Here is a 14,513-nt window from a genome sequence, read left to right as displayed (position 1 = left end):
GACTTAAAAAAAAAAAAAAAAAAAGAAAGAAAGAAAGAAAGAAAAAAAAAAGGCTTCACCACAAGACTCCAACGAGATGCGGCAGGTTGTCACTCCGAGGAAGAAGCTGTCAAAAACTTTTCCTCACAACACCAGACCTCTGGCGGGCAACGGTCTGGGGAAAATCGTACAAATGCGTGTGTTGACTAAATGTTTGTGTGTGGGTGTGTTGCTCATGTGAGGGGTATGGCAGGGAGCTGTAGAAAAGACAGAATGAGAGGGTGTTGGGGAGTAGTGAAGCGGACTTACCATCCCCTCTAGTACCAGAGCAGCCACACTTTGCCATGTGCGCTTCAGGGTCCGCTGGGTCCTAGAGTCGGACAACTACACCCCAATCCAGTTTGCGTTCAAGCTGTATGCGTAATGCCAGCCGGTTTCAGTCCTTTAATTATCCGTTTGCTGCTCTGCTCCTGCCCTTGCTTACATACTGTGTTTTAATACAGCCGAATTCCCGATAAAGCTGTTCTCAGTTACATGGTTTTCATTTTCTGATGTCAGGCAATTGAGCAAATATAAAATATTGACCGTCCCATTAAGGCAAAATTTTAACTTCCAAGCCATTTCCTTGCACTGCTAAAATCCTGATTTTTTAACTGTAACAACGTCTGACAAACCCTCCACAGACATAAGTTAACGTCAACGGCTGTGCTGTGGTTTCGGCTATATTCACTTGTAAAATGATAACTCAGAGATAAAGTTAGAAGCTCGTTAATGTCAGCTGCAGTGCAGTCAGCACAAAGGCCTGTTAGCACAGCCAGGGGAAGTCTAACCGGTCTAACCTTGCTCATGTAGTAAAATGGCGACGTTCCTCTATGGAAAGTTTGGTTTGTCCAAAAAGTCGCTAGATATGTCCGTAGCTGTCTCAGACTCCGCCTGAACCGACAGCTTTGCATTTTATTCCCGTAATGCGGATGGGTGAATAAAATATGCCCCCAGAACCAAAGATGTCGTCCGAGACAAAAGGGTCACATTTCGTCTCAATTTCGCCGCATTTTTAAAGTATTGTAAACGCCATTCTAATCGCCACCTTTAATTACGGTATGGCGCCACCACCTGGTCCATGAACGCCACCACACATCAATAAACACCACTTGGCGTTTATATATAAATAATTTAATTTGTATTATTTTTTATTTTATTCCATTAACTAATATTGTAATTCGCACTATTTTTGTTAATAAAGCAAAAGGGTCACATTTTGTGTCAATGTCTCCTCGATTTCACATTTTGTAAATTCGGTCCTAATCACCTCCATTGAGACATTTAATAAACGTGGCACCACCAGTTTTTGGAAAACGGGGTCTGAAAAGTCTGTAAAACTGTAATACTACTTGTTTACACAAAATCATTTTAGAAAAGTAACAACCAATAGGGAAACTCCAACACTAGCAGCCGGCCAATGCCTTGTCACTCAGTCATACAGCATTTGGATGACCAATGGTATAACTACATCATTCACTCAGCCATGTGGTCTGTCCTTGTGGTCCAGCTGGAAACCAAACATTTTCTCTAAATAGCAAATGATTAAATGTCATTTGTCAAATAAAAAATCAAATGTATCATACAGTAGATGAGAACTTTGATCTTCTCTTATTTCAGTCCCCTGTGTCCCTCTTTCTAAACTATGGTGGATGAGCCTCAGAAGCACAACCAACCGAGATAAAAAATTTTAAAAAGCTGTGAAAAGGGCAGGGCCTTAGTTTGAGTATGGCATTGCTTGGGGTGTAAATTTGAGCAAAAATATATTATGAAACACTGTGATTAGTTTTGTGGAATGAAATCTGTGCATGTATGCTGATGGGATTACAAACTGACATTTAAAAGAGAATATTAACCTTTTCACCTGTTGAATTGCAAGTTCCTGCAAGAGATTTCTCTGAGAAAACTTTGAGCTAAGATTTGAAATTAAGCTGTATTTTTCACTTTGCTTGTCTTCACAACATGCATTTGTTTTGAGTAATGTTAAGATGAAATAAAAACACTTCATTATTCAGTTCCAGTGTGAATATTATTTATTAGAAAATGTACTCAGCAATCAAAATGGTGAGTCACCCCTCATTTTGAAACACCCCTGGGATCATTCTCCTTTTTCTCTCTCTATTTGTCTCCAGACACAAACACACACATACACACACATATACATGGACGAACTGTCATCACCCAGGCCCCATCTGCGTTTTGCACAGGGTACCTGGTCTGGTTTAGTCTAATCTTTTTTAGTGTGTGTACGCTGCAGGCAAAAGAGTCACAGATGTCTTTGCGCAGGCGTGAGTTCACTCTACATCTCCACTGAGGCTACAAACTGCAAGAAAATGAAAAAAAAATGCATTACTTTGCCAGAGCTGACTTTGAGTGAGTTATGTCCTTAAAATCCCAGTGTCATATTGTACCTGTGTATTTTCTTTTTGTCTCTGAAGAGTTTTACTAAAATATACGCCCTGAAAAACCTCTGTTTTCTGTTGTTCACTTGTAACTGTTGAATAATTCTGTTTTGTCTGTGCCTGTTGCTCACCCACAGATTCGTCTGTAATGCCAAATTCAAGGCCCACACACAGTGAATATAGTAGATTTTAACTGGGAAGTCTATTTGTCTTAATGTTACAGTGAAAATCCTAGAACACAAGGCCGATGCTAGTCTTGAGGCTAGATGTTCAGATAAAATGTGTGCCAGTGAAATGACTAATGACTAAACACTTATAACCAGTGGCCCTGCTTGGGTTTACACAATTAGCCTCGTGAGCTCAGCCACTGCTCTGCTTTCTAAGACAGACATATCAGCCTTGCCCTCCGGGCATCTAACTCTGTCAAGGCCATTGGGAAGCCAGTCAGTGGGGCCTCAGAACACATAGTCCACATTATGCGGAGATAGCAATGTGACATACAGACACATGATGCCTCAGAGAGACAGAGGCTGACTGACAGAAGCCCCTCTCCTCGAATACATCTGCCTGTCAGTCTGTGCTCACCGTGTGGAACCAGCCTACATGGCAGGACAGCAGCTCTCCCATGTGGATTACTCTTTTAAATAGTCATGCTGGTAACATAGGCATCAGTGAAGTCAGTACATAACATATATATGTATATACTTTTTTGCCACAGTATATACTGTATGTTGCACCATCATACTGGATGGCACAAGTTTGGAGTACATTGTCAATCACTTTCATCTTAGTAGAAAATGAAATACAGCGGCAGGATAAAACTCATCCTTTATTCAACAATTAATACATAATTTTATTCAGGGTTTAAAGCACTGTCAGTGTTTACTCCAGAGCAATCCACTCACCAAAAGTCTGCCACAACAGTATGTATTTATACAGTGTGTATTTATACAGACCTGCGGCACATGCCCTTCCCCTGTTCTCTCCTCATCCCAGCAGGCTCCACTTAAATGCCACAGAGATGTCAGTCACCTTTACAGGCTATATGTGGACTGTGGTCCCAAGCTGTGCTCAGAAGTCTTCTCTCTTATTACAATGTCATCTCTGGTTTGGAGCTCTGCGACAAAGGCCCCTTTCACAGGCGCTGCGTGTCTCCTGAGTTCGATTAGCTTGGAATTCTACTGTTCCGGATGGGAGGTTCCAGAGGCCTCGAGGCAGATGTGAGGCCAATGACGAAACATGGTTCTCCCTTCTCTTGCCTCTCTCCTTTACAGTACTGTACCAATGACAGAATCAAGGTGCTTTGCACAAAGCACAGAGACTCAATTTCCTGGAAAATGACACTGCGTCAACACTGAATGTCCTTGGAATTCTCTTGTTTCATTTCGAGATACTTGACATGCATTAGACGAAGATGATATTACAGATAAGGAATCAAACCATTAGGAAAGAAATATATGATAAATCTGTATTGCATTTAATCACTGGGTGTTAATGTGAGCAGGGAAGACAGATTGAAATTTCATTGCTTTAATATTTCCGCTGTCAAACCCTTCTCATTTTTTAATTATGAGTATATCGTTTGTAGGTGACAAGGCTGGTCTTTGTCAATGTCTGCACACAACATTTAATTAACTCTACAGCATACGCCCTGAACATCATACACAATTTTCATCTATAGAATACTTTTATAGCATAATGTTGGTCAAGAACATTGCTTGTTTTGTCATTATCTGCCATTGTGGCATGAGTAGACACAAGCTCTCTCATAAGACATGTGTTATAAAGGGCTTATTAGCTCTAACTAACAGCTTTATTAATGGTTAAAACATAATTTACTAATGCTTTATTGATCATTCAACATTTGGGTTGCCGGGTTGTGAATGCAGTTATGAATTTGGTAATCCATTTATAGATACTTGTGAGTATCACATTTCAATCAGCATCAAGTCTGCAGTTACACACGTTATTGAGTTGTTAATGATAATAAATAAATAAATAAAGCCCTTAGTTTAAACTCATAAACGCTTTGTAAAGGGTACCTTATTAGAAAGTGGTGAGATGTGATTTATCACCACTATATTGATTCTTTGCTGTTTACAAAAGCTTGTTCCGCAAAATCTCATTTTTTCCCCATCTTTTGTTGCATTCTTTTGCAATAAAGCGATCAGGCTGCAAAGGGCAAAGATGGAAGAGGTAATTTAACAGAAAGAGAGTCTTATTAATATGAATACATATACACAAGCATAACAAAGATTTTGCATAGATAATTACAGCAACTGCATTAAATACAAAGTCACTTTTAATATACTGTCAATGGAGGAGAAGGGGTTGATATAATAGCAAGTGATCCCCTTCTGCCTTTCGGTTTCTTTCGTTTATCTTTGCAGGATCTGATCCAGAAGCCTCTGCGAAACAAGAGAAACAACAATGGTATTGATAACTTGTCAGATCAAAAACACATCTATCTACACTCAGACCTCCCTTCCTCCAATCTATTAAGAGCAGCTCTGCATCACACAGGAGCGACTCCCGCTGCTAAACTGGCTTTCATTTCCACCAGCCTCACCCCTGAGGTGGTAAAGCCCAGGTAGGGGGAATAATTCTAACTTGTTATCTGACCAAGCACCCTGCTATGCAATCACCCTCCTCTCACAAGACTACCCAACAGCTGGAATTTCATTTCAGCCAGCATTCAAAACCACCCACCCTCTATCCTGCGCTATCGCACCCTACTGTGAGTCTTTTCTGGGCTCCACTTCTCTATGTGTGTATGCTGGACACTTTCTGACAAAAAATGAGACCCCTAAACCACACACAACTCAGTGTTTATCTGGGAGCGACACACTCCCTTTTCTGCCCAATCTCACTGTGGTTGAGCCCGGCTAATAGCTTCGTTTGAGAGGTCTCAAGGTCACGCTGGCATCTTAACAGTTCTGCCTGCTCCATTTCCCCCAAGAAATAAAATATTCTCTTGCAGAGCCATTTGACACAATATTATGCTCTGTAGTTGCTGGCTGTGTCAGTAAACCATACAACCCTGATGTTCTGTTCAAAGCATTTTGCATAAGATAAATTTATCATGATGTCCCAGTTTACCTAAACACTGGCAAACGAGAGAGAGAGAGAGGCCAATCAGCTTTACATCATCTTGAAAAACATCTTGGTAAAAACTCTCACACACACATACACTCCCTCTCTCTCACACACACACGCTGTTTGAAGCTCCCATGACTGTGTAATTATCTGTAAGACATTGGAAACATCTCTTCACATTTGTCACATGTCACCTGACTGACAGCAAATTCATTGTTGTGGTTAGGTTATAATGGGAGAGTGAATGAAGGCTCACCCACAAGTGAAGCTGAATGGATCTGTCTGACACTGCATGTCCTAAATATATCATTCATTTTTCACTGTTGGAGGACGTGAATGCTGCCTGTTAAAACAGACTCTATGTATTATGGCAGCAGGGGCCTAAATAGCCTAAGTAATATGAGTCATTACTGTGGGAGCTTTGGTTTCTACCTTGCTGAAAGCCAAAATTACACAGTGATATAGGGAGTGAAATGGGCTCAGTAGTGATGGAGTAAAGGTTTAGTTGTGGCATGAGTCATAAGAAGCTTCATGTTTTCTGATCTGGTTTTGAATAAAACACCAGACATTGAAAAATAACACATTTCATATAGATTTTAAGGAAGGTGAATAGAGCCCAATGTTGAATGCAGATCTTGATAGTCCAGTGTTATAAATGACAGAGTCTGCAGTTTTGGCAGTCAAACAGTGACCTCTGCTGGACAACAATCAAACCACGTTTCATTTTATCCTTGTGAACGATGCTTATATGACTTTCATGCTTCATTTGTTCATAATAAGAATGCTGTCTAGCTTTAATTACAAGTACTAAGGACATCGTCAATAGCAATAAAAAATAATCAACATATTCACCTGTCACTGTGAAAAAATATTGCTGTTGTGTTTAGGTATATAAATGTGGATATTTGTTTTTCTCTTGTAGTTTGCACTGATGTTGTCTATAAATGATCTTCAAAAAACACTAAAATGTGTATACAGAGATACAATAAAATATTGTTGCTGTAAAGTATACCGTGTAAACACCCACTGTGAACATCTCTCATCCTCACCCACAGTTATAAGATGACTGTGCTCAGCTTAGTTCAGTGAACAGTGTGTAGTCTTACTGTCTGTGTGCTGTGTAAACTCTAACTGTAATATAACTTTTCACTGAGAAGTAAGTAAAAAGAAAATAAACTGTTGTACCTACACACTGCCCACCTCCTGGGTGACAAATGAGTGTGACAAGGCCACAGTGACAGACATCTTCACCTCCAAAAACTCTCCTCATCACGTATTCTTTTGGTGCACGTTCGTCTGTTTTATTAACTCTATTGAACTACATTTGACGTTAACAGTTTTCATGTACAGTAAACAACATTTTGAACGTAAAAAAAAAAAACAAACCTTTTTGAAGACCTCTGCTCGCAATCTGTTGGTTTGTGATATAGCCCTCTTTTTCTCCTCCTCCTTTTTCTTTGTCACCTCTGGCAGCTTGCTGTAAATCCTACAGACACAAAAAAAGGCAAATTCAAACAGGGCAGGGGAATACGGTATCAGAAGTCTGAGGGTGGCTGAGCTATGCCAACGGATTGGCATACTAGAGACAAGGTATTATCTAGTGGGACCACAGCCGGCAAAAACCTGGATCCACTGATAAACAGGTCTGACACAGACTCCTTTTTCACTCCCACAACTACAGCCAATTTGTTAAGAGATCCTCCAAGTCAGATAGTGTCGCTTTTGAAAAAAATTACAATGAGCAGCCATCGTCTGATCAGGTGTGCCTTTCCAGATAAGGAAAGAGAGAAAATAAAGAGATAAGGTATACAGAGGGTAGCTCAAATGTCCTGTCGAGCGATTGGGCATCAAACATCTATTGTATTCATACAGTATGTGGGTGTGTGCATGTTCATCGTGTTTGTGCACAAACCTGCATGCATGGCAGATATGACAAGCTTGATGGATTGTGCTGAATAAAAAAAAAACAAACAAAAAAACCCCCAAAAAAACAAAGAGCGAGGAGAGACAGAGTGACATCATGTGACGTGGGTTTGGTCTGGAGAACTCACCGTCTGGACCTCAGCTGCATCTCTCTGCCTGATATAGACCTCTCTCTAGGCTTGAAAAGGTTATCTAGGACACACACACACACGCACAGACACACACACGCAAACACATTGGAATAACAAAGAATTAAAATGTAAATGAATCTTAAATATGTAAATCAACACAACGCCTGTGTGTGATCTCTTTTTCAGACAGTTCGGCACTTGATTATTAGCACACATGCTATATATAAAACACATGTGATATGTGTCCATGTGTGTGTACACAAGCACACACACATGGAAGCATTTCAAGCACACATATATGCCACACATAAACATATCCAGTCCTGTGAAGTCTGACTATTCTGTCTCCCACAAACTGAAGTGAGTTGCCTGACCGCTGCTCTTAGGTCAACAGCACCAGAACTCTTTGTTCATAATTAGACTTCAGACGTCAGTCAGAGACCAGTGTGAGCTTTTCAAGGTTCCTAATTCCACGACTTCTCCATGACCTTCCAAGGTTTAGTTGGAGTGCTTTGATGACCTGAGGTGTTAGGCCTCCCTTCTTTATTAATATTTTACGAAAGGGTTGAGCAGTCAGGTATCCAGGACAGTTGGACTTAGACTGCAAAGACAAATTGCTATAAACAATCTGCTATGATGAATATGTGAAGAACATACACATATAACGCACATACATGTATAACCAGAATCTATCAAATCCCCTGTGTAGCTTTTCAAAATGTCATATTCTCCTAAAGTGCACGGTGGAGAATCAAACAGTTGAGTTAAAGCTGCTGAGAGAAATGTTGGACGTGGTGTGTGCTCACTTCAGCTGAACAAAGCCTTGTCAGAGTTTGTAAGTCTGGCAGCTTCAGTATGAGACGAAGATAAACAAGACTCTGACTGAGCATATATCAGCACTTTCTGCACAGAAATCATAAACTACACCTTTATGAATATCAAACAATGTCACGACATTTCTGAAAAACACTAAGTTAGATACCTGGTGATGCAGGAGGACAGTATTATTATATTACTTGGTTGTTTACTACATTTTTAGTGACAGCCACAGAATTACAGGCATTTTTTTGTGCCATTTTTGATAAATGCTGGTTTAGACAAGACATTTAGCATTTAAACATGTTTGCATGATCAGTATGCTGCACTTTACATCATGTCTGGGTCCCATTTTCTTCATTTAGGCATGCCTCTGTTTTATGCTTGATCTAATCTTATGAATTCATTTTCATGATCTTTTCTTTTTTTCTGCTATGACATTATGTATAAATGTATTTGGTTGCATTTTTTTTACTTTATACAGCTGATATAGGGAAGGGTCATTATATTCTAGGCGCACTGGTCTCAACTTGTGTGTGTGTGTGTCCTGCATGAAGAGCTTTAGGGAAAAACATGCTTTAACTGATCTGCAGTACTCGAGAACGGCCAGCAGAGAGCAAAGTTGGATAAAAACCACTACACTATATGGGGAATAATATCTAAAATCACCCCTCCCTCCCTCCCCAGAGTAAGCTAAGGTTGCTGAGGTTAGAGTGAATTATTTGAGACAAAGTTCCTTCTAAATCTAAATGGCTGCTTGTCTCCAGTAAGCTACACTCAGTGGATGAACTTCCTCAACAATTAAGGGTTTGATATCTGTTGGTTTGGCTTCAGTTGGGTTTTTACAGAAGTCACGTAACAACAAATGGGAAATATTGTAAAAATAGTGATGTGAAAGTTGAGGGCTTGTTTCGGATTGACTCCTCGGAGACTGTCTGATGTCAAAGTGCCAGGCTGTGATTCGAATCCTGTTGTCATCAGGGTTGATCACCCTTCACCACTTCCACAAATTCCAGGACTTTATATCATGTGATCTACAGTTATTTTTGTGTTACTGTAATTATTGTGGTCTGACAGCAAGACCGAAACCTTTTGATTCATTGACCTCTGACGAAGGAGTGACATATTCCACTCAATGGCTTACTACTGCTTTTCCAGGTTTCAGAGTTATTCAGCTGTACTTACCGCTAAGTGGATCTGGTGTGGTGCAGTTCCCCTTTTGTTTGCCCCGATCCTCCCTGAGGCCCTGCACTAGGTCCGGATTGGAGTCCTGCAGCGCTCTCCTTCTCCTGGCCCTCTGCTCCAACCTCCTCACCCGACCCTGAGATCGGCTGATGAAGTCTGGCCTGAAGAGCTCCAAAGCCTCCTGGGGTAGGGAGACGGATAAATACAGTAAGCTGCTTGTTGGTGGGAAGAATACAGTATAACTCATAGTCTCTAATCCAGAGGAAAGAGAAAAAAAATCTCCACTGGGTTAGAATCTATTCTGAAAATATCCTTAATCTATTCCTTAACCTTGGAGAATCCTTTTCACAGCCTTGTAATAGCTAGGAGGTGTAGGCAACATGGTAATACCATGCTCAGCTTTAGTGGGGATAAAGGTAAGAGAGCTTTACCCACAAGGGGAATCTGAATCCTTTAGAAAGCCCCAGAAACCTCACTGGTTCTTTACCCCTCACGCTGACAGAAAACTTGTGAAACTAACAAGATAGAAAGAAAAACTAGAATAAAATAAAAAAGGAAAAGGAAAAGAAAACACAGAGGAAATCCTGTAATTATTAAAGATTTTTTTTAATTCCCCCTCTGATTGGCAGAGGCTGTGTCAAACACTAACTAAGGCAAAAAAAAATCTCTCCGAGTGAAAAAATCACCCCTCGAGAGATGACACTGCTGTTGTGATAATCTCTATTCCAACAGTGAACACATTAAGATTCTCTGTGTGGGAAACCATGATTGAAATAGTCTAACATATCATCCCTAAGGTTTTAAAGGTTCCATATGGCACATACGCTGCTCTTTTCCACATCTGATCATAAACCCTGTGTGGTTGCACTGTGTATAAAACAGCTGTTCACTGTCTTTCTTGACTCCTTTAATGACCTTTATGTTGCCAGTCTTGGCTCTGTACTTTGTGGAGCCACTATTTGTTTTATTTGCATTCAGTTGCTGCACTGATTATTTCATATTACTAGACTTTGACAGATCAGCAGCAGTGGAACAAGTAGAAATTGTGAAATCAATTCGTCACCAGAAACTTGAACCTATTGATAACATTAATGGTAATGTTATCAATAGGAAAAATGAACAACTTGTTTTTGTGATTTTCTATTCTAGCGTTAAATAGTATAAAACTGTCCTGAAAAGATGGGGCAAAAAAAGGTTTGCTCAGTTGTCATGAAGATTGTGGTCATCCTTGAATGATTTCCCCACCTGTTTCTTGTGACCCAATTTATACTCGGGTTAGGTGATAACACCTACACTATCTCCATGACAACCGAGCAGACTCCATCCACTGATGAATGCTATGAGATGTGCCTAAAAGCTACCTAAAACTTTCAGTGAGTGAACCTTGGCTGAGACTTCTCTTTTTTTTTTGCCAAATTGATATTTCCAAGGATACTAATAATCCTGCATATTCAAAGTCAGGCTTATTTTGGGGCACTTTACAGTATTTGTTCATATTGAGCAGTATATTTCTTAAAAGACAAGCAATTTTTTTTTTTTAAACTGTACAGAAATGCGGCTCCTACTTTGAGGCTGAGAGTTTCGGGTGTTCCTTCCACACAGTCGACCTTCGCTCGTGAATGATAGGAACAGGTTTTATCCAAAGGTTCTGTGGAACAGCCATGTTCCTGTTTTTCTTCTGTGTTTTCAGGCACTGTCTTCTTGCTCCATGTACTGGAGTCCACTTAAGAGACAGAGAGAGAAGAGAAAGGACTATGTGTAATTCAATTTTGCAATACCCATCATTCCAAAAGAAAAAAAAAAAGTAGTTTGGATTTCAAAGAGCAAGATCATTTTCAAAGGGGAACTTTCACTGGAATGAATAATTTGAAGCCGATTTCGCAGTTTTTTCTGTACTTTGTTACTGTTTGGTTTTCTCTAAAAGACAAACAGTAGATGTTTTCTAGATAACTGTATTCATCCACACTCAGACTGAGTTATTGTTACAATTTTCACATTCTTGAGTTTATATCTAAGCTTTTATGATCTGGAGAAACAGGAAAATGAACTGGCCTCAAACTGACCCTAACACACACACACACACACACACACACACGCACACACACACTATCTCCCACAACTCATAGAAAGTAAAAAAAACCCCAGAGGGAACATGAGTGGGGCCAATAAATAATGTAATAGATGACGGTGCATCCACCCTGCACCTGTAACCCCATTCCTCTACCTTTTACGGAATATGTCCGTTAAACACCGTGCCATGACCATGTGGCATGTAGCATCATCACATGCTCTGGGAGGCACATGCAAAAAAAGGTAAAACTGTCAGTCAAGTTATTTCTGCATGATATGTCTTACCCTTTAGGTATCACTAAATGAAATGAACCAAAAAAAAAAAAAGCTGTGGGACGGTGCAGAAAATAAATGTCGTAATGAGTGGAGAGAGTTGATTAATATTTAAAAAGTGTTGTTGTTTTTCTCACAACAGCCCAGGTTTCATGTGAAGAAGGCAGGTAAGACTCTGAATTCTGCTTCAGGCAGTGACATTTTAGATTACAGGTTTTGAGTCCTCTTGGCTGTGACATCCACTGACAGTACAGTACAGGCCTTCTCACTGCATGCAAAGTCCAGTAGCTATGCTGTATATTATGCATGTGAGTCTTATGGCTCACTGCAATATCAATATTTATTCAGCTTGCCCTTGCCACCGCACTGTGCCTTAAAATTAAAGAAATTGTTTCACATTTTCGGAAAATTCGCTGATTTGCACCTGTTAGCTGATTGTAAAAGGGGAAACGGGGCTACAGCCGGACTATTTCCTTGATGTGTGCAGTGACAGTGAAATGACACTGGTTACTTTGAGAGCTTTAGAGGTGCTTTAGGTGGATTTTGTTATCTTTGCACAGAGCCAGACAAGCTGTTTCCCACTTCTTGCTTCTAGTTTTTATTCTAAGCTAAGATTAGATAACCAGCTGCTAGTTGTAGCTTTCTATTTATTGTATAGACATGAGTGGTATCTAATGCTCAGTAAGAAAAGGAAGACAAAAAAAAAGAGAAAAAATATGAGAGTATTCTTTTAAGATGGCACAAGTGAACAAAGTAGTTACCTCCACAAGACCAAAAATGCAGTGTAACATGCAAAAATCTTGGTGTGTTGCTTTGAGACTAGTATGTTGTTTATACACCCCGAAGAGTCTGTCACCAACAATTAGGAATCTCCTCAGTGGCATTAACCACATTATATTTCTTAATACAGCTATAACCTTGATCGTATTCTAACTTATGTACCAGGAGATCTTGAGAAGGATTCTTCAAAATCATGCAAATGCAGTCTATCTTTAGAGTTGCAACCCATTGTTAATATATGCAGTCACATTTGCTAACTTCAGATTTTATATAGAAGAGTTGGAAGTCAGAGGAGGGTAAATGAAAGTGTTTGTTCTTTATTTAAATCTGCAGCTGAACTGAGTGTGTGCATGTACCAGTTGGGATTTAGTCTAAACATTGTGAATTTACAGTAGAAGTGTGGTGGGTGGGTGTGGGTCCATTAGCTATGCATGAGGTATAAATCAAAAAAAGATGGGAGGCAGAGTGAAAGAAAATGAGAGTTTCCACCCTCTAAGACCACCCTGGCACCACATTCAGCTGGCTGTGACGCCTCGGAAACGTGATCTTATCTTCAATAACTTTAGAATATACGAGCAACTGAAAGGAATATACACATCAATTGGCGTGGGTACTTTAGATTTTCACTCCTGAAGCAAGGTGATGAAATTCATACCTGGGCCAATATTGAAAGTGCGCTGCCTGTGCCTGAAATTGCTCTCGGAAGGGAAGGCTGCCTCATCTGCATTCCCCTTCTGCCTGCCGGCCTTTGTGTTTGAGGGGCTTGGCCCTCTGAATGACAATAATCCCAAAGTAGAGCCGTGGTGCTGTGTGTCTAAATCATCGGCCTTGTTGTTAATACCATGAGCGGGTGCCATTTGCTCGACCTCGCGGCCCTGCTGCTTTGATAGAGAGCCTCCGCAGTGACCCAAACCACTCTCTCGGCCATTGCGTTTGTTTCCGCCCAACATGGCTGCTCTGTGTCTCCCGTAACCCTCATTTGTTTTGGCTGGTTTGCTGTCTGTAGAGGATCTGCAGCAGGATGCGACACCAAGGCGAGCAGACAAGGTGGACCTGTACAAAGTGGGTTGACCTGCTCTTCCTCCATCTAGTTCCACGAGGGAAATGGAAAGTGACTTGTCCAAAAACACAACCGAGCTGGTGGACCTCAGAGGCACCTCATGATGGATACAAGACTGGTACATTACTGAGCCACCTATCAAGTCTCGCTTTCTGTCGCCCTCTGTGTAGCTCAGTCTGTGTTTTGAAAGTTGTACATTCCTCTTTCCTGGATCTCCCTCTGCCAGTCCATCAGCTGCTGAGTGGGCCTGTCTGAACTCATTTGGTGTCACAATGGTAGGAGTCTGTTTGCACACGTCCGGTTGGGATCTTGAGACTCTCATTGTGCTCGTGGCTATGTATGAGAGTCTCCTCCCAAATGTTTGTGGTAGTTTTGGTGAAATTGACACCTTCACAGGTCCCGCTGGAGTCGATGGATACACAGGCTCCTTGCAGGTGGAAAGTGATGGAAAAACCTTCCGGGCTGCAATTGTGATGGTCTTTGGACTCCTTCCCAACACATCTGGGACACTTGCAGTCCTGGACAGATTGGAAAGTCCACTATCTGCAGTCTGAGAGTAGGCGGACTGTATTATTGCTCTAAGAGACACGTTGTCCTTCTCCTCTTGCCCCCGCCACACACCCCATGACAGGACATTCCTGTGCAGTGAAGCAGTAATATCCTCACTTGAAGCCTATGAAAAGAAAAGGAAAAAAAAAACGGACAAAAGAAAAATCTTCATCATATCAGTGTGTGGCTGACTCCTTTGCAAACTGAAAG

The 14,513-nt window shown here is 40.8% G+C and overlaps 1 protein-coding gene across 1 annotated transcript; it reads right to left on the bottom strand.

The window, feature by feature from the left end:
* Window positions 1-3,230: 3,230 nt before the first annotated feature.
* LOC111649547 (uncharacterized) lies at window positions 3,231-14,143 on the bottom strand. Its single transcript, XM_023399300.2, has 6 exons — window positions 13,350-14,143; window positions 11,137-11,294; window positions 9,572-9,752; window positions 7,568-7,631; window positions 6,903-7,002; window positions 3,231-4,828 (listed from the first exon to the last, which is right to left on the bottom strand). The coding sequence occupies exons 1-6, from the start codon at window positions 14,074-14,076 to the stop codon at window positions 4,799-4,801; spliced, it is 1,260 nt and encodes a 419-aa protein (XP_023255068.1). The 5' UTR covers window positions 14,077-14,143; the 3' UTR covers window positions 3,231-4,798.
* Window positions 14,144-14,513: the final 370 nt, after the last annotated feature.

The sequence above is a fragment of the Seriola lalandi genome, unplaced genomic scaffold, assembly GCF_002814215.2.
Source record: "Seriola lalandi dorsalis isolate HSWRI2012SDOR001 ecotype SW California unplaced genomic scaffold, Sedor1 jcf7180002051200, whole genome shotgun sequence".
NCBI classification, from domain to species: domain Eukaryota; kingdom Metazoa; phylum Chordata; class Actinopteri; order Carangiformes; family Carangidae; genus Seriola; species Seriola lalandi.
The sequence above is the reverse complement of the archived record's forward strand: the minus strand, read 5'-3'. Positions and strand labels throughout refer to the sequence as shown.

What these genes read in the sequence shown, in the direction of transcription:
- LOC111649547 (XM_023399300.2), bottom strand. Translation starts at nt 14,076, where the DNA reads ATGAGAGTCTCAAGATCCCAACCGGACGTGTGCAAACAGACTCCTACC. An exon ending in CACTTTCAATATTGGCCCAG is followed by an intron (nt 11,295 to 13,349) that starts GTATGAATTTCA and finishes CTGTCTCTTAAG; the next exon opens with TGGACTCCAGTACATGGAGC. An exon ending in CACACCAGATCCACTTAGCG is followed by an intron (nt 7,632 to 9,571) that starts GTAAGTACAGCT and finishes TGTGTGTCCTAG; the next exon opens with ATAACCTTTTCAAGCCTAGA.